General features: G+C 46.9%; 1 protein-coding gene across 21 annotated transcripts in view; it reads left to right on the top strand.

The window, feature by feature from the left end:
• Window positions 1–10,371, top strand: part of cacna1ab (calcium channel, voltage-dependent, P/Q type, alpha 1A subunit, b) — a 182,400-nt gene extending 172,029 nt beyond the window's left edge. For 15 of the 21 annotated variants that reach the window (XM_037534374.1, XM_037534383.1, XM_037534387.1 and 12 more), the window contains 4 exons: window positions 1,302–1,337; window positions 5,302–5,512; window positions 7,911–8,152; window positions 8,851–10,371. In XM_037534374.1, the coding sequence (XP_037390271.1) occupies window positions 1,302–1,337; window positions 5,302–5,512; window positions 7,911–8,152; window positions 8,851–9,447 (1,086 nt within the window). In that variant the 3' untranslated portion in view covers window positions 9,448–10,371. The remainder of the gene's footprint in view (window positions 1–1,301; window positions 1,338–5,301; window positions 5,513–7,910; window positions 8,153–8,850) is intronic. The other 6 variants (XM_037534388.1, XM_037534385.1, XM_037534392.1 and 3 more) reach the window with 4 other exon arrangements.
• Window positions 10,372–21,125: the final 10,754 nt, after the last annotated feature.

Genomic DNA, 21,125 nt, shown 5'->3' with positions numbered 1-21,125 from the left:
GAGGCTTATAATTCACTAACTCCAGGGGCTTCAGCGCACAGTGACAGCTGTTCTCAGGTAAAAGAAGGGTGCAATTAAATGGGCAGAGGCCTTGTAGTGGGAAAGCTCGTAACTGCGTTGGTAGCATCACTCAGGTGGCCATCCCAAGAAGCCGCGGTGGAAAGTTGCTCTCTGCCACTGTCTCAGTCGACACGGTGCCAAACTCCACAGCCAGCTCAGAAACATCAAAGCATACAGACGCCAAGCAGCAGCCATGGCTCTGTGTTTTCACTAGAACAAACCCAATAAAGGTCATTTAAACTGTCTTGGTAGTTAGAGTTATACTCTAGAGCTAGAGTACATCTTCTAAGCTGCTTCTCCCTCAGGGTCGTGGGGGGTGTTGGAGCCTGTCCCAGCAGTCACTGGGCGGAAGGCAGGATACACCCTGGACAGGTTGCCAGTCCTTTGCAAGGCGGGCAGACAGACACAGACAGACACATTCACACCTAGGGGCAATTTAGCATGTCCAACTGGCCTGACTGCATGCCTTTGGACTGTGGGGGAAAACCGGAGAACCCGGAGGAAACCCACGCAGACACAGGCAGACTCCACACAGAGAGGACCCTGGTCTAGAATGTAGAGTATTACAGAGAAATTTGGTGTTTGTACCGGACATGATCCCAGACTGTAAGAGGGTGTGAAAGAAAGTCCTACTGTTTTTCCCTGTGTGTGTGTGTGTGTGTGTGTGTGTGTGTGTGTGTGTGTGTGTGTGTGTGTGTGTGTGCGCTGATGTGTTTAACACTGCTCTGTCCTACAGAGTGTTCCCTGTGCTGTGGTAAGTCTGCTAGTGCACTCCGCCTCCATCACTACCACACAGTCTCTCCCTCATTCGCGCTCTCTCTCTCTCACTCTCCCTCACTCCCCCTCACACTCTCTCCCCCTCACACACACTCTCTCTCTTTCCCTCATACACTCTCTCTCTCTCTCTCTCTCTCTCTCTCTCTCTCTCTCTCTGACATCTATTGGAAACAGGATCCCCCTGTATTCTACTCCCTTCAGCCTAAAATGCTCTTCCACCCCTGTCCTTTAATAATCTCTCTCTTTCTCTCTCTCTTTCTTTGCATCTTTATTTTTTTCCTTTTTCAACTCTCTCTTTCTCTACTCTTTCTGTCTCCCACTTTCTTTTTCTTTTTTGTCTCTTTCTCCTCTTCCCCTCTCTCTCTCTCTCTCTCTCTCTCTCTCTCTCTCTCTCTCTCTCTCTCTCTCTCTCTCTCTGTGCCATGTTCCCTGTGCTTCGTGTCTTTGCTCTGCGTGTTCTCAAGCGTCGGAGATGCAGACCACGAGGAAATAACCTCAGTGTATGTACCGTCTGCCGTGTGTCTCTCTCTCTCCCTCTCTCCCTCTCTCTCTGTCTCTGTCTCTCTTTCATTCTCTCTTTTTCTCTTTCTATCTTTCTCCATCCTTGTCTTGCTCCTTTGTCTGTTCCAGGAGTCTGTATCTGGCTCTTAAAGTCTTGTTGATCCTTTTTCTATCGCACCTCTACGTGCTTTTCAGTGTCCTCACATCTATCTATCTATCTATCTATCTGTCTGTCTGTCTGTCTGTCTGTCTGTCTGTCTGTCTGTCTGTCCGTCCCTCTGTAGGGTGACCTGGTGTCCCACATTGTGCAGGACAGTACCCTATTCTCGTCCTGCCCATGTAGCTGTGACTATGATAGTTGTAAACAGACACTCTCTCATAAAATAATGCTGCTGATTGATGGGACAATCCTAGCTACTCATTGAGGTCAGTTGTGCCATACCTGGGGCTTCTTGGACTTCTTGGCCATGGAGCTGTGTCTTCACCAGGGATTGAACTAGCAGTCTGCTGACAAACGGGTCATGATTAGTGGTGCTAAAACACACAACAAACCTCAAATAATACATTACAAATAATTTCCACACAAACATGCAAGTCTTCTAAAAAGGGAATGAAATAAGAAGGTTCCTATTTTTCAACACTGTTGCAGAACAAAGTGAAAAAGCATGTAAAATAAATGTAAACATTAGAGAGTGGAACGAACTAATGGAATAAAAAGTAAATGTCTAACCATCACTTGTTTTTCAAGTTTCCTTTTTACCAAGAGGCGTGGCTGGTAGACCAGGTTCCGATGTCCAGCTGTCCATAATTGCAGTGAATTGTGAATTACCAGCTCTTCACACGGCTCTTGCACTCGCCAGCCACTTTATTAGGTACACTAGTAAAAGGCTGGACCCCCTTTCGCCTTCAGAACTGTCTTAATTCTTCGTACCAGACTTTCAACAAGGTGTTGGAAACGTTCCTCAGAGATTCTGGTTGGTTATTTGAGTTCCTGCTGTCTTTCTATCATCTGGAACCAATCTGCCCATTCTCCTCTGACCTCTCACATCAACAAGGCATTTTCGTCCACACAACTGACCGCTCACTGGATGTTTCCTCTTTTTCGGACCGTTCTCTGTGAATCCTAGAGATGGTTGTGTGTGAAAATCCCAGCAGATCAGCAGTTTCTGAAATACTCAGACCAGCCCGTCTGGCACCAACAACCACGCCACGTTCAAAGCCCCTTAAATCCCCTTTCTTCCCCGTTCTGATGCTCGGTCTGCACTTCAGCAAGTCGTCTTGACCACCTCTACAAGCCTAAATGCAGTGAACTGCGGCCGTGTGATTGGCTGATTAGCTATTTGTGTTAACAAGCAATTGAACATAATAAAGTGGCCGGTGAGTGTATTTTGTTGTACATTGTTGGTGTGCAACTATCTGCGTGCTCTATTTAATAGCACAAAAGTATAAACAAATAACTAAAAACGGTCCTGCATTCTGACTGGTTGGACCGGGTCAGCCTACCCTGTTACTGTCCCCATAGAAACCCAATTGCAGCCCCAGAATCCCTAAGAGAGAGAGAGTGTGTGTGTGTGTTTCAGGTGTGTCTCAGCATGAGCTGAAACAGTGATGGCCAACCGTAGCATGCTAATATACTGCATGGCAACATGCGATGGGGTTGTGTGTATGAGAGGGTGGATGTGTTTATGCAGATTTTTATCTGTGTGTGTGTGTGTACACTGGCCGTCTGACAATGCTGTATATTCTGCTGGTCTGCTGTGGTGATGCTGCTTGCAGATTACAAGGTGCTGCAGTGTAGCTGTTGCCATGTTTTTGCCTATAAAATAATGAGCTCCTCCATGCAACAGATCGGATGTTTCTATTTCCCAGCCTCTATTCCCTCCTGTGTTGTCCCTACCCTACATGGCTGTCCCCTATTCCCTACCTTATTGTTCTCTACTCCCTGCCTTAACATCCTGTACACCAGAGCTCTTCAGTTGGTCATTTCCCTGCTCAAACACAGCTAGTTCATATGCTACATGTCCAGGACTGGAAGTGAGAAACCCTGCTCTACACCCTACCACAGTATCCCTGACTCCCTACCGTAGTACCTACTATAGTAAGTAAGTGATACTTCTTTAATCCCACAAACGGGGAAATTCCACCTCCACATTTAACCTATTTATGAAGTGAAACACCACATACACACTAGTGAGCAGTGGGCAGCCCTATCCACGGCGCACGGGGACCAATTGTGTGGGTTAGATGTCTTGCTCAAGGACACCTCAGTCATGGTGTCGGCACTGGGGATCAAACCGGCAACCTTCCAGTCACAGGGCCAGTTCCCTAACCTCCAGCCCACGACTGCCCAATAGTATCTCTGACTCCCTACCATAGTATCGTTGACTAACTACCATAGTATCGTTGATTCCCTACCATAGTGTCCCTCACTCCCTACCATAGTGTCCCTGACTCTCTACCGTTGTATCCCTGACTCCCTACCATAGTGTCCCTGACTCCCTAGCATACTGTCCCTGACTCCCTACCATAGTGTCCCTGACTCCCTACCATAGTATTGCTGACTCCTGTCACCTATTCTTTACCCCAGTGTCTCCAACTCCCTAGCTAAGTGTCTGTAACTTCCTACTCTTTTGTCCTCCTCTGTTTAGCCTACTTCCTACCTTCAGTTCCCCAACACCCTACTCTTTGTGTCCCAGAATACTTACCTTGGTGTCACCTACTCCCTGCTGTAGGTTCCCCAGGTCCTTACACAAGTGTCCAACACTCCATCCCCCAACTTATTCCTAAAGTCTCCAACTCAATACGCCATTTTCCATAATCCTTACCCTGTTGTTCTGCACTCCATAACCTAGTGGTGTTTTCTCCCTACTTTTAGTGTCCACAGTATAAGCATCCCATACTGCCTATCTAAGTGCTCACTACTCACTACCCTTATCCCTTATCCTTTACACTATATATCAACTACTCCTTATTGTAGTGTCCCCAGATTCCTGCCTTAGTGTCCGCAGATCCTTTTCGTGGTGTCCTGTACTCCATATCCTAGTGTGCCTTTCTCCCTACTTCATTGTCCCCAACTTCCTATCCTATTGTCCAATACTCTTTACCCCGTATCCTCAAGTTCCAAACCATTGTGTGCCCTACACCCTTTCCATACCTTTGTTTTTCCTGTTCCCCAACTTTTTGACCATACTCCCTTTGCACTATTCCAAAACTTACATCATGACCTAGTGTTTCCTAATGAACTTCAGTCTTCTCCAATTCACTTTCCCTTCCCATAATCCCTACCCAACTGTCCCTAACCACTTACCTTATTGTCTCCTACTAACTTCCTAAATGTTTCCAACTCTCTGTCCACTCACCAGTGTTACCAAATTTCTTACCCAAGAATCCCTTATGCATGTTTTTCAGGACACATGACTGTATTCAATAATCAATTACTGTTGTATTATAATGTTCTATGGTGGAGCTGTATTTTAACAGGAGCAGGCTGTTTAAAGGTTGTTGTAGTGTATTGTGCTGGTGTAGTGTGCAGTACATAGTGTGTGTTTGTAGAGGCTTAAGAGAGAAGAGACCTGACTGGCCCATGTTGTTATGGAGAGCTTTGAAATGCATGTCAAGCAACAAGGCATGCTGTGCATTTTACTCTCTTATCTGTCTTTCTCTGTTTCTGTCTTTATCGCTGCTGTCCTCTTCTCTTTCTGTCTCTTGTTCTGCCTCTTTCTCTGTTTTCCTTTTTCTGTTCTTGAATGCATGACAGATGAGATGTGTAGGTATATGGGTGAGAACAGACAGGCATGGGTATAACCCAGAACCCCCCGCGCCCCCCCCCCCCCCATACACACAATCACAGCCAAACTGGCTTCAGTCAAACAGCTTCCTCACATTGAAACAAATACAACTAACCTCCCCATCTCTTCCTCCTCTCCTCCATTCTTCTCTCTCTGTCTTTATTGCTCTTTGCAGACCATCACAGACATGAGTCCAATGCGCCGTTCTACATCCTCACTGGTGCACGGGCGCTCAGGTCGAGGTGTACGATTGGACGACTACTCGCTGGAGCGCGTAGTGTCAGAGGAAGGACAAAGACATGGAAGACGGAGAAGAGATAGAGACAGAGAGCGCAGTCACCGAACCTCCGAGAGATCACTCACCCGATATACAGATGCCGATACAGGTCAACATGTTTTAAATTTATATATTTTTTAAAATGTTCCCCTCAAAAAAATTTGTTGTGGTCAAAATACATTCACTTATCCTACGCTAGATGTTCGTCCTTCTTGTGCCCATTTTGTTCAGACTGTTTTTAGGCTCATCCTCTGCTGCTTCTCAACAGCTGCTTGTACCTGATATGGAAAGCAGAACTTGTCCTTTGGCCTTTTTTTTTTACCACCAGGGAGCTTCACTTTACTTACTGGCCTAACAGAGTCTGCGGCCTCATCAGGATCCATCTACCCCAGGCACTGACTCAGTGGTCAGTGTTCAGTTGCCCACGAAGACCCTTAAACTAAGACCGCTACATTGTCATTCAACAGATTTTACCAACATGTTTATGGCTACACTGAACAGGTTCACAGAGATCACAGACCTAGTGATATTCCCACCTCTAATCTGTGCCATTCTGATGTTACTTCCCGATTTCCCATAATTTCCTTTGCCTCTTTGAGGAAGGGTGTGGAGGTGTACTCCATGTTTAAGACTGAAGGGAATGCTGTCTTTCTGAGTCGTCAGTGAAGCCATTCCTGACATATTCAGTTGCTTTGCTGCCTTACAAAATCTTTCTTATCACAAATGACACTTGATTTTTTAGATGGTTTTAATCATTCTCTCAGTTTCTGTTGCAGTTTGGGGCAGTGCTTGAAAACCTTGTAGAATATCCTGTGTGGCCCAGATGCTAAGCTGGATGTCTTGTCGAAAATGTTTCAAAGGCTTCTGGCAGTTTAACCAATGAACCACTCTGCCCTAGATGCCCTAGTCTCTCCTGAGGTCATTCAAATTATCACTGAGATGTTAATCAACCTCTTCTTTCAAATAGGCCACTCTATCTTAGAGGCTTAATGACACTTGACTCTTCCTTGCCTGGACTGCTTGCTTGGAAGAAATATTTGCATTGTTTGAAGGGTCTGGGCACTGTGCTTCTGCACTCTGCTCTACTTTTGACTACTTCTTTTGTGCATTGTAATACCAGATTTTTATCCTGCATTCATCCCGATGGATCCTCACACCCATCTCATTCTTGCAGATATTGAAAACTTGAGCAGTATGAAGCAGATCAACTTTTACTCTGGAGGTGCCTCTCCTTAGCTCTAATAAAGCTAATAAACTGACTCTTGGGTCCTGCTTTGGCACAGTAATTGATGCAGTGTGGCTCTATCCACCATGGGTTCATCAGCCTGACCTTCCTGTGTGCACCTTGTCCACGCTCCTTACTGGCTCATTCTAAGTGCCCAGCTGTATCTTTTCTTTACATTACCTGCTTGTACTTCCTCAAGAATGATTTGACACCACTTTTTGTCCCAGTCTTGTTTTACTAGGGGGTTGCTAACATTCCTAGTTCAGCTTTCTTGTGGTCACCACCCCCACTGACCAAAGCTATGCCTGCTTCTCTGATTTCTACCAACATTCATAGCAACTCTATGTGGTGGTTGGCTAGTGTAGTGGTTAACACCTTTGCCTTCTACACTGTAGACTGGGGTTCAATCCCCAACCAGGGCAAGCACCCTACACTATACCAATAAGGGTCCTTGGGCAAGACCCCTAACACCACCTTGGCCTGCCTGTGTAAAATGATCAAATTGTAAGTCGCTCTGAGAGCGTCAGCCAAATGCCATAAATGTAAATGTAAATGTAAACTCTGGTCTATTAAACGTTGGGATTACCTATCTGAATTGTAGCACCATTTTTGACCTTATACTCCTCTTAATTGCACATCAGTGGAATCTTAGTTTGAGGATTTCTAGAGCATCATGCTTTTCAAGTTTCTCTGGAATCTTATTATCCCATGTTGTTAACTCGGTGCCTCGAATTTGTGCAAATAGCAAATAGTCCTGTTTTATTAACAAGGTCCAAAGATTTCTCAGAGATGGAAGGGATTATGTATCTGAAAACTGGAGCTTGTCCATGACTTTACCTACACCAGAACCCTTGATTTTGCTGGACTGAAAGATGTTCCCAATCCATTTTCTTCTTCTGCCCCTTCGGGATCCAGCTGCCTCCAGCCATCAAGTATGAAGACTAAAATTGGTGGTTGATGTGTCCTGGTCTTGGACTGAAGACATCTACACTCGGATACAAAGGGATGTACCATGCAGGTGCATTCAGGGCACAGGTCTAATAACAAATGAGACAAATTAGACATAAATCTGAACAGGGCAAAAGATCATATCTAAACAAGCAAACCAGAATTGGGCACTAATATAAATGTTTCCAACGTTTATCAAAGCAGATTTAAAAAGATTCACATCTGTGTTATCTTCAGGCAAAAAGAATCAGATTTACAACGCAGCCCAAGCGTGCAGGTTTCTAATCCCAAAACGATGTCTGATTCGGTTTCATCTCCATGTTACACTTGTCAGGTCTGGGCACAGATCTCAGCACTACGACACAGTCAGGTGACCTTCCTCCCAAAGAGAGGGAGAGAGAGAGAGGCAGGGCCAAAGACCGGCGGCACCACCATCATCATCATCACCATCACAGCTCAGTGGATAAAGAGCATTACAGCCATGAGAGAGAATACCATCATCATCCTCACAACAGAGCAGAACGCCACTGGTCGCGTTCACCCAGTGAGGGCAGAGATGGCAGAGGACTCAGACAGGTGGGCGCACACACTCACTTGTTTTGATACCTCTTCAGGACATCAAACGACACATCCTGACATATCGCTGTTCTCAGAGCAAAGCCTCTTTGTATCTCCTGGTATGGTAACATAAGATTTTTCTCCAAGACATTCTGGGCCATTTCTGTTGGTCCAGTCATTATAACATTTTCACATGATGTAAAAGGCAGCTGGCATTTTTAAAGGATGTTAAAAAGTTTACATAAAAAAAATGGAGATCCAAGGTTTTGATCTGCTGATGTGTTATTACCTAAATGTAACAATAATTTCCTAAGCTTTCCCTAAACCTAACCCTAACCTCAACCTCTGTGACCAATAAAAACTGCTCTAAAAATGTTTGAAAGAGAAATACAGTCAGTTCTGTTGTAATGCATGATGTAAATACCCTCCCTGTTCCTCCTCACTGAACCCAGTCTCTCTTCCCTGTGTTATTCTGTTATTATTTTTCTTTATTTGTGGCTGATGTTGTTTCTGTGTGACTTGTGGCTTCTGTGTCTGCTGCTTTGCTTGCTTGCTTTTGTATGATTTTATTGACTCTTTCTTTATCTCCATCTTTTTCTCTCCTCCCTTTTCTGGTTCCTCTTGCCGGCATGCGCTTCTATTTTTTGCGTGCAACGTTATTTTTGTGCTTGCTCTTTTATTTTTTTGTTGTGTTTTTTCTTTCCATTTTCATTTAGGGCAGTAGTTCAGTAAGCGGAAGCCCTGTCCCGTCGACGTCTGGCACCAGCACGCCCCGCCGCGGGCGCCGCCAGCTGCCCCAGACACCCTCCACCCCGCGCCCCAAGGTCACCTACTCACCTGCCGTCAGGAAACCACCCTACCCACACTCGCCCGGTCAGGGCCGTCTCCGCTCACCCTCGCCGGGTCACGAGGGTCACTACCACCATCGCCCTTCTTCACGTCCACCTTCTCGCCCACAGTCACGACAGGCCTCACCCCGCTCACCCAGGAACCCCCGCTGGTGCCCCCCAGTGGACAGTCTAGAAGGTGATCCGCCGTTTTATGAGCGGGACTATGAATACGAACGTCACCACGAGCCGCCTGCTTATGAGCAGAGCCTGACACAGGGCAACCCTCACCCGCATGCCCGCTCACCCAGGACTGCCCGCCACGGTGGATTTTCGCACCCACGCCGCGTCCCCAATGGCTACCGGTCCCCCTCCCCTCCATCCCCACAGCGCCGTGGACATTCACACCGCCCCGCTCACCCACGAGGGCCCAGAAAGGGCCTCCATGAACCCTACAGCGAGACGGACGAGGACGACTGGTGCTAGCACCAGCATGCGATTGCCACAGAGGGGCACTGAGTTGTCCTAACAGACACAGAGACATTGATTTGGGAGGAGAGAGAGAGGAAGGAGGGGGGAGTGATTTGTGAGAGACTCTAAAACTAGGAGCAACATTCTCACTCTCTAAATGTGAGATGCCTTGCTCTCTCTCCTGTTCTCTCTCTCGCTCTCTCTCTCTCTCTCTCTCTACCGCCTTCTCCCTTGCTTTCTGGACAGCGTTACCCAGAAGCCTCAGCAGGGATGGGCTGGGGAGCTGTGTTGAGCTGCAGCTGTGTCGGAAGTTCCGCTAGACTCCGAGAGCCGGAACATTCCCGACATGAGCCAACAGCGTGCTGAAAAAGAGAGGTTCGTTCCTTTCCTTTCAGTAACGAGGCTGCAGGAGAACGACACCCCGCTTCTCAAAACACAAGCTATGCCTCTGAAAAAGACACAAAAAGAAATTAAAAGAAGATAAAAGGTTGAAAAATACAAGCAGGCACTCTCGCGAACGGGAGCTGGCTCCGCCCACTGCAGGACTGGCCAGTGGCGTCGCAGGCTGATACTGATGAGTTTTATCATCTATGTTTCCTCTAACATGCTGAGTTGACCTCATCGCCTGGGGAGGGGTTAACTAGGGCACCGAAGAGGACAAGACAGAAGCCCCGCCCACAAACCGGCTGGCCTAAGCAAAAGATGCGAAGGATATAACAAAAAAGGGCAGAGAAATTGACGGATGAGGGAAGAGATGAAAGACTATTTCCTCTTTAGTATGTCTTCAATTAATTAATTACTTCTTCTTCTTCTTCTTGAACATTTGGAGCTTGGTTGTTCTGTTGCATTTGCTCTGCTTTCTTTAACCTTTACGGACTTGAATCTGAAGGAAACATGCATGAAAAAAAATCCTGACGAACAACTAACTGTGGAACGGGGGGTGGGGGGGGGTGGGGGGTGGATAGCTCTCTTTTTACTTTGCTATGTTTAAAGAAGTTCTCTCCTTTTTCTCACGTTGGTCTCTACATCGGTCTCCGAGTGCCAGCGGGACGTACGGCGGTGCGGATACACCGAGTAGTTTGATTTGTGCTGCACCACCTTTGATTGGACCAAAAGGCAAAAATAAACTAAAGCAAAAAAAAAAAAAGAATAGAGCAGTGGACGCTCGTCCCCTCCGGATCAGCGGCGGCTACAACAACGAGAGAAACAACAGGAGAGAATTTCTTGTTTACGAAGACTTAATTTACTACCATTAATAATAATAGTCTTATACAATAACGAAGATGTTTGATGCAATTGACGATGATGCTAATGATGACGGTGGTGGTGGTAGAGGTGGTCATGTGACTTTGTTGTCTTGTTTTTTGGAGTTCTCGTTTCTCATTTGGTTGCAGTCGCACTCGTTTATTGCGTGAAGCAGTGCCACTCCAGCTTACGATACATCTTTATGACCTCAGTGACCCTAAAGGCCCTAATCTGCAGGGAGCGGTGTTCTGGGACGCAGGCCGTGCTTCTCTAAAGGGAGCCTGAAGGAGGACTGAGCTCTTCACTCGTTACTAAGTGCACTCCAGGACTGTAGTGGCCAGGTTTTTTTCACCCTCAGATGTTTTCTACCCCAGGAGTTTTAAGAGGTCAGGTTTTGTGTCAAAAAAAAAATGAGAAAAAAAAAGTTTTTCAAACTGTTGTAACCTGAAATCAAACCGGCACTGAAGGTGTCATTCAGGGTTCATCCTCCTTTCCTTTTGTCTGCAGTTTAAGAAGGAAGTTTAATAGCGTGATTTGGATAAGTTTTATAAACTCATGGGTCGGTTTTTACCCCCTCGAACAAACGATTTCCAGCTTTTCCAGCTAAACGTAACCGTAGGTGCAGATGACCGTTTTGAGAGAAGAGTATTGTTGTTGTTTACCTTTTGTCCACACGGTGGTGCTGCTGTGCAGTTTTAGTCAGGCTCCACGGTGGGAACAGTTCATCCCTGGCGCTGTTTCCACGTGTGACGTCTCTCTGGCGAGCCCCTGACGCTCTTTATTTTGTTGCCGGAGGGAATGTTTCTGAGAGGACGATTTGGGTCTAGATATCTTTGTAACTGGAGCCAGAAGTTCCACCCTGCCTGCCTGCCTGCCTGCCTGTCTCTCTATCTGGCACCCCAAACCCAACGCACCCCTGCTCAGGATACAACATTCAGGCCGTCTGCCTTTCTCTGACCACCATGTCCCACCCTCACCCCATAATCCTCACTGCCAGTATAAATTCTCTCACCTCATGCCGTTCATGTCACCCTTAGGTCTGCATGTAGCTGCTGATTACAACACACTTATTTCTCCCCTCTTTAAAAAGGTTGTACAGGATCCCGGTAACTGCTCAGCATCTCTGACCGTAAACCATCCCGAGGTTTAGAAAATATGAGAAATTTAAGACTTTATACACTGTAAGTGTTTACCTATGCAGATGGCTTCACCTGCTCCACGTAAGACACATAAAGTTCATTATACCACATCCTATACGATGACATCATGAGTCAGTTTGGTCCGGTCCGGTCCGGACCGATCCGGTTAGCTTACCCTCAGGCAACTGCATTCATACACTTCCCTTCCTCCATTCATCTCCTCCCAGCTGCGTGAACACTAATAAGAACATGGAGGAAGCCTATGCTGGGCTTAGACCAGGCCTACACTGGGCCTATGCTGGGCTTAGACCAGGCCTACACTGGGCCTATGCTGGGCTTAGACCAGGCCTACACTGGGCCTACGTTGGACCTACGCTGGGCCTATGCTATGCTTAGACCAGGTCTATGCTGGGCTTAAACCAGGCCTATGCTGGGCCGCCGCTGGGCCTACATATCTCTTTTAGGCCTACGCTAAGCATATATGAGATTCCACCAATGCTACTTTTGTCCCCACTATGTACTTTTTTCAGAGCACATACACAAACTATTGAAATGTGTATAATTATAGTTTGTCTGTTGTGTTGAAAGCATTAATTTGCATGATTACATTTATTTCTGTAACGATTTGAGATTTAGCACTTTCTTACGTAAACGATAAATAAATGTAAACGTGTGACACGTAACCTCTTTGATAATTGGCTAACGCTGATGTTACCCATCACGTCGACGGATAGTGGGGACACAGGTATTTTCAGTGCCCCTTATTCACAGCAGTGGTCAGGAGGACCAACATGATCAGAAAAAAGGCCGATTGATTGATTAATAACCGTTTAACACTAAGCTGGTTGAACGTTCACTTGATTTCAGTTAGCTAGCCAACAGCTTACCACCAGATTTTACTGCAGGAGCGAAATCGAGATTCTTCAAAGTTAATTAAAGACTCACGATCAGCTAAAAGCGTTCGAAGACCAGCCTAGTGTGTTAATATTCTGTGCATGTGTTCTTTGAAAATCCGTGGTGGGATGGAAAAGGAAGTCCTTTGGAATGGAAAAGGGGAATGCGGCTGTGTCGAGCCTCCAGGTTAATGAAGATGATGATGATGGTGATGAAGATGATGCTGATGATGCTTACAGAAAGATGAATCTCCAGAGCCACAGTGCCTTCTGTGCCACATACTAACCCTCCATTCCTCTGTGCATCTCCCCTCCTCTCCCCTCTACCTCTCCCTCTCCTTCTCCCTCTCCGTGATGGGATCAGTCACTAAACGCCTTAACGACGGCAGGGAGGCGCGGCACCGCAGTGGGACCGCTCGCGGTGACGGAGGAGAGGGAGACCCAGCCGGGCAGGTGGTCTGTATTAGCGCCGCGAATCCGGGTCACCCTGCTTGTGTTGAGGGCGTGGGAGGGATTTCAGCTTCTCAGGTTTTAAGAAGGTTCCTGCTGGACTTCCAGCTTCTGCATGGGTTTCAATGCTGTTCCCATTTCACACTCCTCTCGGCCCGGCACCGTCCTCTGACACGGAACCGCAGGCAGGTCCGAAACGCCCCGTTCTGGCTCCAGACGCAGGTCAGGCCCGGCTTCACCCATCCGCTCGTAGCAGCGGGGAGACGTCCTTCTGTTTCGTCGCTTGTAGTTCGGAATCCTCTTCTTCTCCCTCGCCTCGGCTGGTTCGGTACCGCTGACTGGTGGCTCCTGGCGACGTTGGCCCAGCGTGACTGACGCTTTCCTTTAAGGATCAGGGTTCATACTGGGACCAGGGGTCAGAGGTCAGGCAGCAGCATGGGTTTGTGTCGCGCGCTCCGCACATCTCCGCTGTTTCTGGGTTTATCCGTTTATCAGTTTATCCGTTTCCTCTGTCGCTGTGTTGAAGATGAATAAGGGCTCCTTCTACGGTCTGATTTACACCAGTGCTGCCAGTCCCGTCTCCTGTAATGTAGCTCCGCCGCCGCGGCCTCCATCTGTACAGACCGGCGCTGCGGCGCGCGTCTGCGTGTGTGTGTGTGTGTGTGTGTGTGCATGCTAACATAGGGGGGGGAGGCAGGGAGGGAGGAATTCTGGGAGTTGTAGTTTTTTGCCTGTTTTGTATGCGCGTGTAATCCAGAGGCACAGCTACGGCGGCGAAAATGCCAAAAACCCCGAAAACAAAAACCACGATGCCGTTCAGTCCCAGAGGGATTCCCAGAGGGATTCCCAGAGGGATTCCGACCACACAGGGATTCATCAGCCGCTCCTTCCGCCGCACTCTCACAGCAGATGTAGGGGGCGCTCACGCCACGCTGTCTTCTTTATCACTAAGCAGGATGTGCTTCTTGGAGGTGGGCTGACACATTTGATTGACGGGACAGCGACTGGGGGGAACGAGCGTGGAAATGTAGATTAGGGTGGGCTGGGATGAGGAAAGTCTGTATAGACAGGCTGTGGCGCGGCGTGAGCGCCCCTTCAGGCTGGCTTCAGGTCTACATGCTGCAACTTTAGTTGCTTTAATTGACACCAAGCTTCTCTCCTGGACTTCGTTTAGAACCCGTTTGAAGACAGAAACCGCTGCAGCCGTCCAGCCAGAAACTTCCACCAGTTCATTTACATCATTTCAGCTGATTTTAGTCGACACATCATCAATAATAATAATAACAGTAATATTTTTTCTCCTAAATTGATGGAGCAGAGGTTTCGTTCTCCTCAGATACTGCCAGTTATGTCATTTACATAATGTAAACAATAAATAAACACATTATGAAGTAGCTATAGGCCAATACGATACGCTGCTAATTTATTCTAATTATGTTTCTAATTGTGTAATATTAATAATGATAATAATAATAATAGTGTCTATGTAAGCTAAATCGCCCTTTTGGGCTAAATGAGTAAAAACGAGCTCAGAAATTCTCCGTAACGTTTTAAGATGTTTTAATGAACTCATCAGTTTTGAGAGTGCGGCTCGTGCTCAGCATCGCTCATTACCCACAATGCCTCAGGGGCAACAGCTACACTTCCGTATGGCAGCCCTGTGGGAGGGATGGGATCACAGAGTATGTGTGTGGTACCGAGCTCCATGTATTTACGTAGCGTTTACATGGATTTGTACTTGTAATTTGTAATTGCTGATACTTTTCTTCGTACTCGAGAGTATTGATGTTGTACTTGAGAGTATTAGTGAGTAATCTTCTTTTTCCTCGGCTCCATTTCAGTCTTGGGGCCTAACAAACTCCGGTTCCTGATCTTTGGCATCTTATTCGAATTTTCCTCAACATTTAAGGTGGAACGGAAAGTTGGAATAAGAGTCCAGCTCCGGCCTCGTGGCGGCTGTGCTGGGAGAGGCTGCAGTCTTGAGTCATTATTTAACTGCAGTAACGCTTTGAGGCGCCTGTGGGGCGGATGTGAGCGCCGGCTGCTGTCAGTGCCTTACGATGTGTTTTAGAGAGTCGTTCTCCTCCCACACCGCTCCACTGCTCCGCTACGTCGCCGTCATCGCTGTCCTCTCTCGGGTGTCGGGCGCTCCAGCTGCCAACTGTGTACCAAAAACCCCAAAATTGGGATTTGGAAGCTTCGAAATGTCGGAAACTCAGAAGACGGGAAAACATCCTTAACTTGTAATGGAAGTGAAGGTAAAAGATTTTTTTCCGTCATTTTCAGTCGTTTCTGTCAGTCCGTTCGTCGTGACCGCTCCAGCTGTCGTTTACCGAAAAACGTGAAAAACACAGATGGAGGTTTTAAGGTTGGCAGCCCTGCTGACCGTCCACTCCTAACGTCCACCTCATTCTCATTATATCTCCACTACTCTCTGTCTCTCTCCCTCTCTCTCTCTCTCTCACTCTCTCTCCCTCTCTCTCTCTGTCTGTCTCTCTCTCTTTCTCTCTGTCTCTCTCTCTCTCTCTCTCTCTCTCTCTCTCTCTCTCTCTCTCTCTCTGTCTCTCTCTCTCTCTCTCTCTCTCTGTCTCTCCCTCTCTCTGTCTCTCTCTCTCAGTCTCTCTCTCTCACTCTCTCTCTCTCTCTCTCTCACTCTCTCTCTCTCTCTCTCTGTCTCTCTCTCTCTCTCTCTCTCTCTCTCCCTCTCTGTCTGTCTCTCTCTCTCTCTGTCTCTCTCTCTCTCTGTCTCTCTCTCTCTCTCTCTCTCTCACTCTCTCTGTCTCTGTCTCTCTCTCTCTCTCTGTCTCTCCCTCTCTCTGTCTCTCTCTCTCTCTCTCTCTCTCTCTCCCTCTCTCTGTCTCTCTCTCTCTCTGTCTCTGTCTCTCTCTCTCTCCCTCTCTCCCCCCCCTCTCTCTCTCTCTCTCTGTCTCTCTCTCTCTGTCTGTCTGTCTGTCTGTCTCTCTGTCTCTCTCTCTCTCTCTCTCTCTCTCTCTCTCTCTCTGTCTCTGTCTCTCTCTCTCTCTGTCTCTCTCTCTCTCTCTCTCTGTCTCTGTCTCTCCCCCCCTCTCTCTCTCTCTCTCTCTCTGTCTCTCTCTCTCTCTCTCTCTGTCTCTGTCTCCCCCTCTCTCTCTCTCTCTCTCTCTCTCTCTCTGTCTCTCTCTCTCTCTCTCTCTCTCTCTCTCTCTGTCTCTCTCTCTCTCTGTCTGTCTGTCTGTCTGTCTGTCTCTCTGTCTCTCTGTCTCTCTCTCTCTCTCTCTCTCTGTCTCTCTCTCTCTCTGTCTCTGTCTCTGTCTCTCTCTCTCTCTCTGTCTCTCTCTCTCTCTCTCTCTGTCTCTGTCTCCCCCTCTCTCTCTCTCTCTCTCTCTCTCTCTCTCTCTCTCTGTCTCTGTCTCCCCCTCTCTCTCTCTCTGTCTCTCTGTCTCTCTCTCTCTCTCTGTGGAGGAGTCTCATTGTTTGTCATCTCTCAGTTCATGTCATCGTCTCTGTAATCTGTATATAATGTTCATAAACTGTATCTCATTCACAGTGTGTGTCTGTTCTTCTCTACTTTCTCTAATCTCTCCATCCTGTGTGTCGTCCAGCTGCAGCGCCGCCTCTCAGTGGACGGACATTAGCCGTCTGCGCAGCATGCTAATCAGTTAGCTAGCTAAAGTGTTGATGGGGCAGTTCACGTTAATGTATAGATGTACTGTATATAGAGTCGTCTAACCACATGCTCTGGGGAGGTCTAAGCCATTGGTCTCCAACTCTGGTCCTGGAGATCTACGTCCAGCCACAGTCGGCCACACCTGCTCCAGCACAATAATTTCCTCAGAGGATCCTGATTGGCTGGATTAGATGTTTTAGGGAGGGGCAGGAAAGTGGAGGACCAGGACCAGGTTTTGAGCCGTACATCACTTTGTTTCCTGTGGGTTTGTTTTTGTTGTAGCCCGTTTTGAAAATCTCCCCCATCACTGATAGAGAAGAACAGCTTGTTAGCTAAATAGGTTTAGTAGATACAAGTTAGCAGACAGCGAACAAACATAGGACCTCTGGCTTGATGAGGTGGCCCCCCCGCTAACTCTAGGCCAGTGCTGGTCCACCCTCGGACCACCCAGATTACAGTCCTGCACACAAGCTTTAACCTGCTGTTAATCTCCTCAAACAGATTTTAAACACATGCAGACTTTTATTTTGGAAATAAACTCTAAATATATAAAACCGACCTAGTATAAAATGGTGCCAGACTGGTTACAGCTGTTTGACCGGGTTCGTTTATAGTACGGCCATTAAAACTATTTACTAATTTACAAAGAAAGAGAACTGGACTGTGAGTGGACAGTGAACAGTGGGTTTTTGTCTGATGCTCAGATTAACCGCCAGTGGGCCACCAGCTTTGCCGTCACCAGGCCAGCAGGGGGCAGTATAGCACTATTTTAACTGTGTTATTTAGAGCATTGATGCTAAATCGGGGGGTGAAACTCCGCCCGCTGTATTCTACTGAATTAGCGGTTTACGCTTCATCAGGACGGTTCCAGTGACGCCGACTCGCTGTTGGGCGACAGTAAAACAGCCTGTTGTTTGTTTTACTGACGGCTCTTTCCTGTAAAAGTAGGCGGTCCTCAGTCAGGTTAAGGGACTGTCTGACAATAGGCAGAAGTCTGGCTTTCTAAACAGCCCTAATTCTTTAAGGTAGACACAAAAACAGGGCTGCTTTTATCGTTCGAGCCAGTCTTCGCTGCAATTTTGAGGTGATTCACTGTGATTTCAGTTATTTTGCTGTGATTTCACTGATTTCACTGTGATTTTGCTGTGATTTAGCTGATTTCAGTTATTTGCTGTGAATTCAGTGATTTTGCTGTGATTTCACTGATTTCACTGTGATTTTGCTGTGATTTAGCTGATTTCACAGTTATTTGCTGTGAATTCACAGTGATTTTGCTGTGATTTCACTGATTTCACAGTGATTTCCGGCTCTGTCGTTTTGTTCATGTTCTCGAGGCGTTACTCTGTGAAACAAACCAACATTCCTCCAGTCGCAGTGTATCCGACGGTACAGGAGCCAGTTCGGCCGATACGGAGGAGCAAATCCACATTTAACTGAGTTTAATTGCTGCTGTTCTGCTTTGGCGTCGCTCGCCTAGCAGCAGTGACCCTTACCGCTTGGCAGGAGCCGTTAGCCTTTAGCTAGCAATGCCGGGAAAGTAACTGACCTTAAACGGTTTATTTATCGAGTGCTGAGCCGCCTCACCGCCACTATCGCTGGCTAACTTAGCAGGTCTGCTAGCGTGCGCTCAGCTGGGCGTGAATTACTGTTTCCATCTCATTTCGCCAGTAAATCCACAACGGAGGCGCCAGCGGCCGCTCTGCATTTCCCCCACAGTGACCCCTACAGGACGTAAACCACACTGCAGCCTCGGTTCCACTCAGCTCACATCCGTTCAGCTGGTTCGTGGTTCAGTGATCCGGTACTTCGTATTTTGGTACGATTGTTATTTACGATCGTTTTTTTGTTTTTATTGAAATGTATTTGTTTATATCATAGAAAAGAGGCAAAAAACATGAAGATTCCAGGTTTATTTTTAATCTAAAGATGTATTTTTATTTGAGCAGATATTGTGACATCACAGTGTGCAGTGATGACGTTCAGCAGGTGAACGCGCGTGTTGTTGTGCGACTGAGTGATTGAGTAATCTGGTACCTCAAGCCCCTCCCACGGTCTGTCCCATCATCCAATCACGCCACAGCTCCACGCTTACATCATCATCCTCAGTAACCACTCAGAAGCAAGAGAGGAGGATTTAAAGGGGGGAAATCACCATGGCGATGAAGAGGAGTGTGTATTCATGATTTGCATGTGCGATGTGCATGACACTACGTGGGTCAACTTCAGGAATTAAAGATATATAAAAAAGAATATCCAGAAAAAAGAGTATATATGTATAAATATATAAATATGGATAGATGTTTTTAAGAGCAATGTGTTCCTTTTTCTTCTATTTTTAAAAACAAAAAATCAAAAAAGGACAAAAAAGAGCACCAAAAAAAGAGAAAAGACGACGATAACGATATAAAGGATGTTTGTTTGTTTGTTTGTTTGTTTGTTTGTTTTTATTGCTGAATGATCACTGAAAACTGCAGGTGAGGCGACGCGCTGTTCGAAAAGATACAGATATTTAAAGAAAAATAAATGAATAAAAATAACAGAAGATGTTCTCTGCCCCCCCCCCCACACTGAGGGGGGCTATATTGCTGATTAAAGTCACAAAGCCCACCACCCTGTTTGCTGATGTTACGCTATGAAAGCAGAGGCTGTGAATGTGGTGATGTTGCCCTTTATTCCGGCTGAGAAAAATCCCCCTGTTCTCTCTCTGTTCTCCCCCCCCCTCCCTCTCTCTCTCCCTCTCTCTCTCCCTCTCTCTCTCTGTTCTCTCTCTCTCTCTGTCTCTCTGTCTCTCTCTCCCTCTCTCTCTCTCTCCCTCCCTCTCTCTCTCTCTGTGTCTCTTTCTACAGTGCATTTTGTAATTCTGAACAGATCTTTACCCAAAGGCCCGGAATAAAACAGAGAGAATGCATTCTACACCAAATGCCTCCAGTCTCTGCTGTCTGTGTGTGTGTGTGTGTGTGTGGGGTGGGGTGGGGGGGGGGGTGGGGGGGGGGGGGGGTGATGATGTTTCTAATAAAGTGGCCAGTTAGTGGAAGCACAAGGTGGGTGTTTCTAATAAAGTGGCCAGTTAGTGGAAGCACAAGGTGGGTGTTTCTAATAAAGTGGCCAGTTAGTGGAAGCACAAGGTGGGTGTTTCTAATAAAGTGGCCAGTTAGTGGAAGCACAAGGTGGGTGTTTCTAATAAAGTGGCCAGTTAATGGAAGCACAAGGTGGGTGTTTCTAATAAAGTGGCCAGTTAATGGAAGCACAAGGTGGGTGTTTCTAATAAAGTGGCCAGTGAGTGGAAGCACAAGGTGGGTGTTTCTAATAAAGTGGCCAGTTAGTGGAAGCACAATGTGGGTGTTTCTAATAAAGTGGCCAGTTAGTGGAAGCACAAGGTGGGTGTTTCTAATAAAGTGGCCAGTTAGTGGAAGCACAAGGTGGGTGTTTCTAATAAAGTGGCCAGTTAGTGGAAGCACAATGTGGGTGTTTCTAATAAAGTGGCCAGTGAGTGGAAGCACAAGGTGGGTGTTTCTAATAAAGTGGCCAGTTAGTGGAAGCACAAGGTAGGTGTTTCTAATAAAGTGGCCAGTTAATGGAAGCACAAGGTTTTAATTCTGAAATGTTGAAAAATGTTTTTGGCTTTTTTTTCCCTTAAAAGAAATGTGATGTTACAGTAATAATACAGTGTCATAAAACAGCATTAAACGAGAAGAAATGATAGAATAGAAATAAATATTATAGATCACGCTCATTAGCACGCATTCTCCTGCGCTTCAGCGGGGCACCCGTCTTCCCCCGAAACAATTTTTCCGACATCATTAATTATGAATTATAGTAATAATGCAGGCCAGCGGTGTCGATGGGGAGAGAGGGACATGTCTCTGACTGAAAGGTGGGTGTAAAACAATCATGTTCTGTTTAAATGATTCATTTAAATCCAGCCCATGACTTAGATTTAAATTTAAGTCGTTGGGCTGGAGGTCAGGGATCTGGCCCTGTGACCGGAAGGTCGCCGGTTCGATCCCCAGCGCCGACACCATGACTGAGGTGTCCTTGAGCAAGACACCTAACCCCCAACTGCTCCCCGGGCGCCGTGGATAGGGCTGCCCACCGCTCCGGGCAAGCGTGCTCACTGCCCCCTAGTGTGTGTGTGTTCACTAGTGTGTATGCGGTGTTTCACTGCACAGATGGGTTAAATGCGGAGGTGGAATTTCCTGTTTGTGGGATTAAAAAAGTTTCACTTAACATTTGACCTAGTAAAGTAAATAACACGCTCAGTCAGGCGGCGATGCGGCTCAGAAACCACAACACACAATATACTCACAATAATGATAATAA

This window comes from Pygocentrus nattereri, chromosome 25, assembly GCF_015220715.1.
Source record: "Pygocentrus nattereri isolate fPygNat1 chromosome 25, fPygNat1.pri, whole genome shotgun sequence".
Taxonomy (NCBI): domain Eukaryota; kingdom Metazoa; phylum Chordata; class Actinopteri; order Characiformes; family Serrasalmidae; genus Pygocentrus; species Pygocentrus nattereri.
The sequence above is the reverse complement of the archived record's forward strand: the minus strand, read 5'-3'. Positions and strand labels throughout refer to the sequence as shown.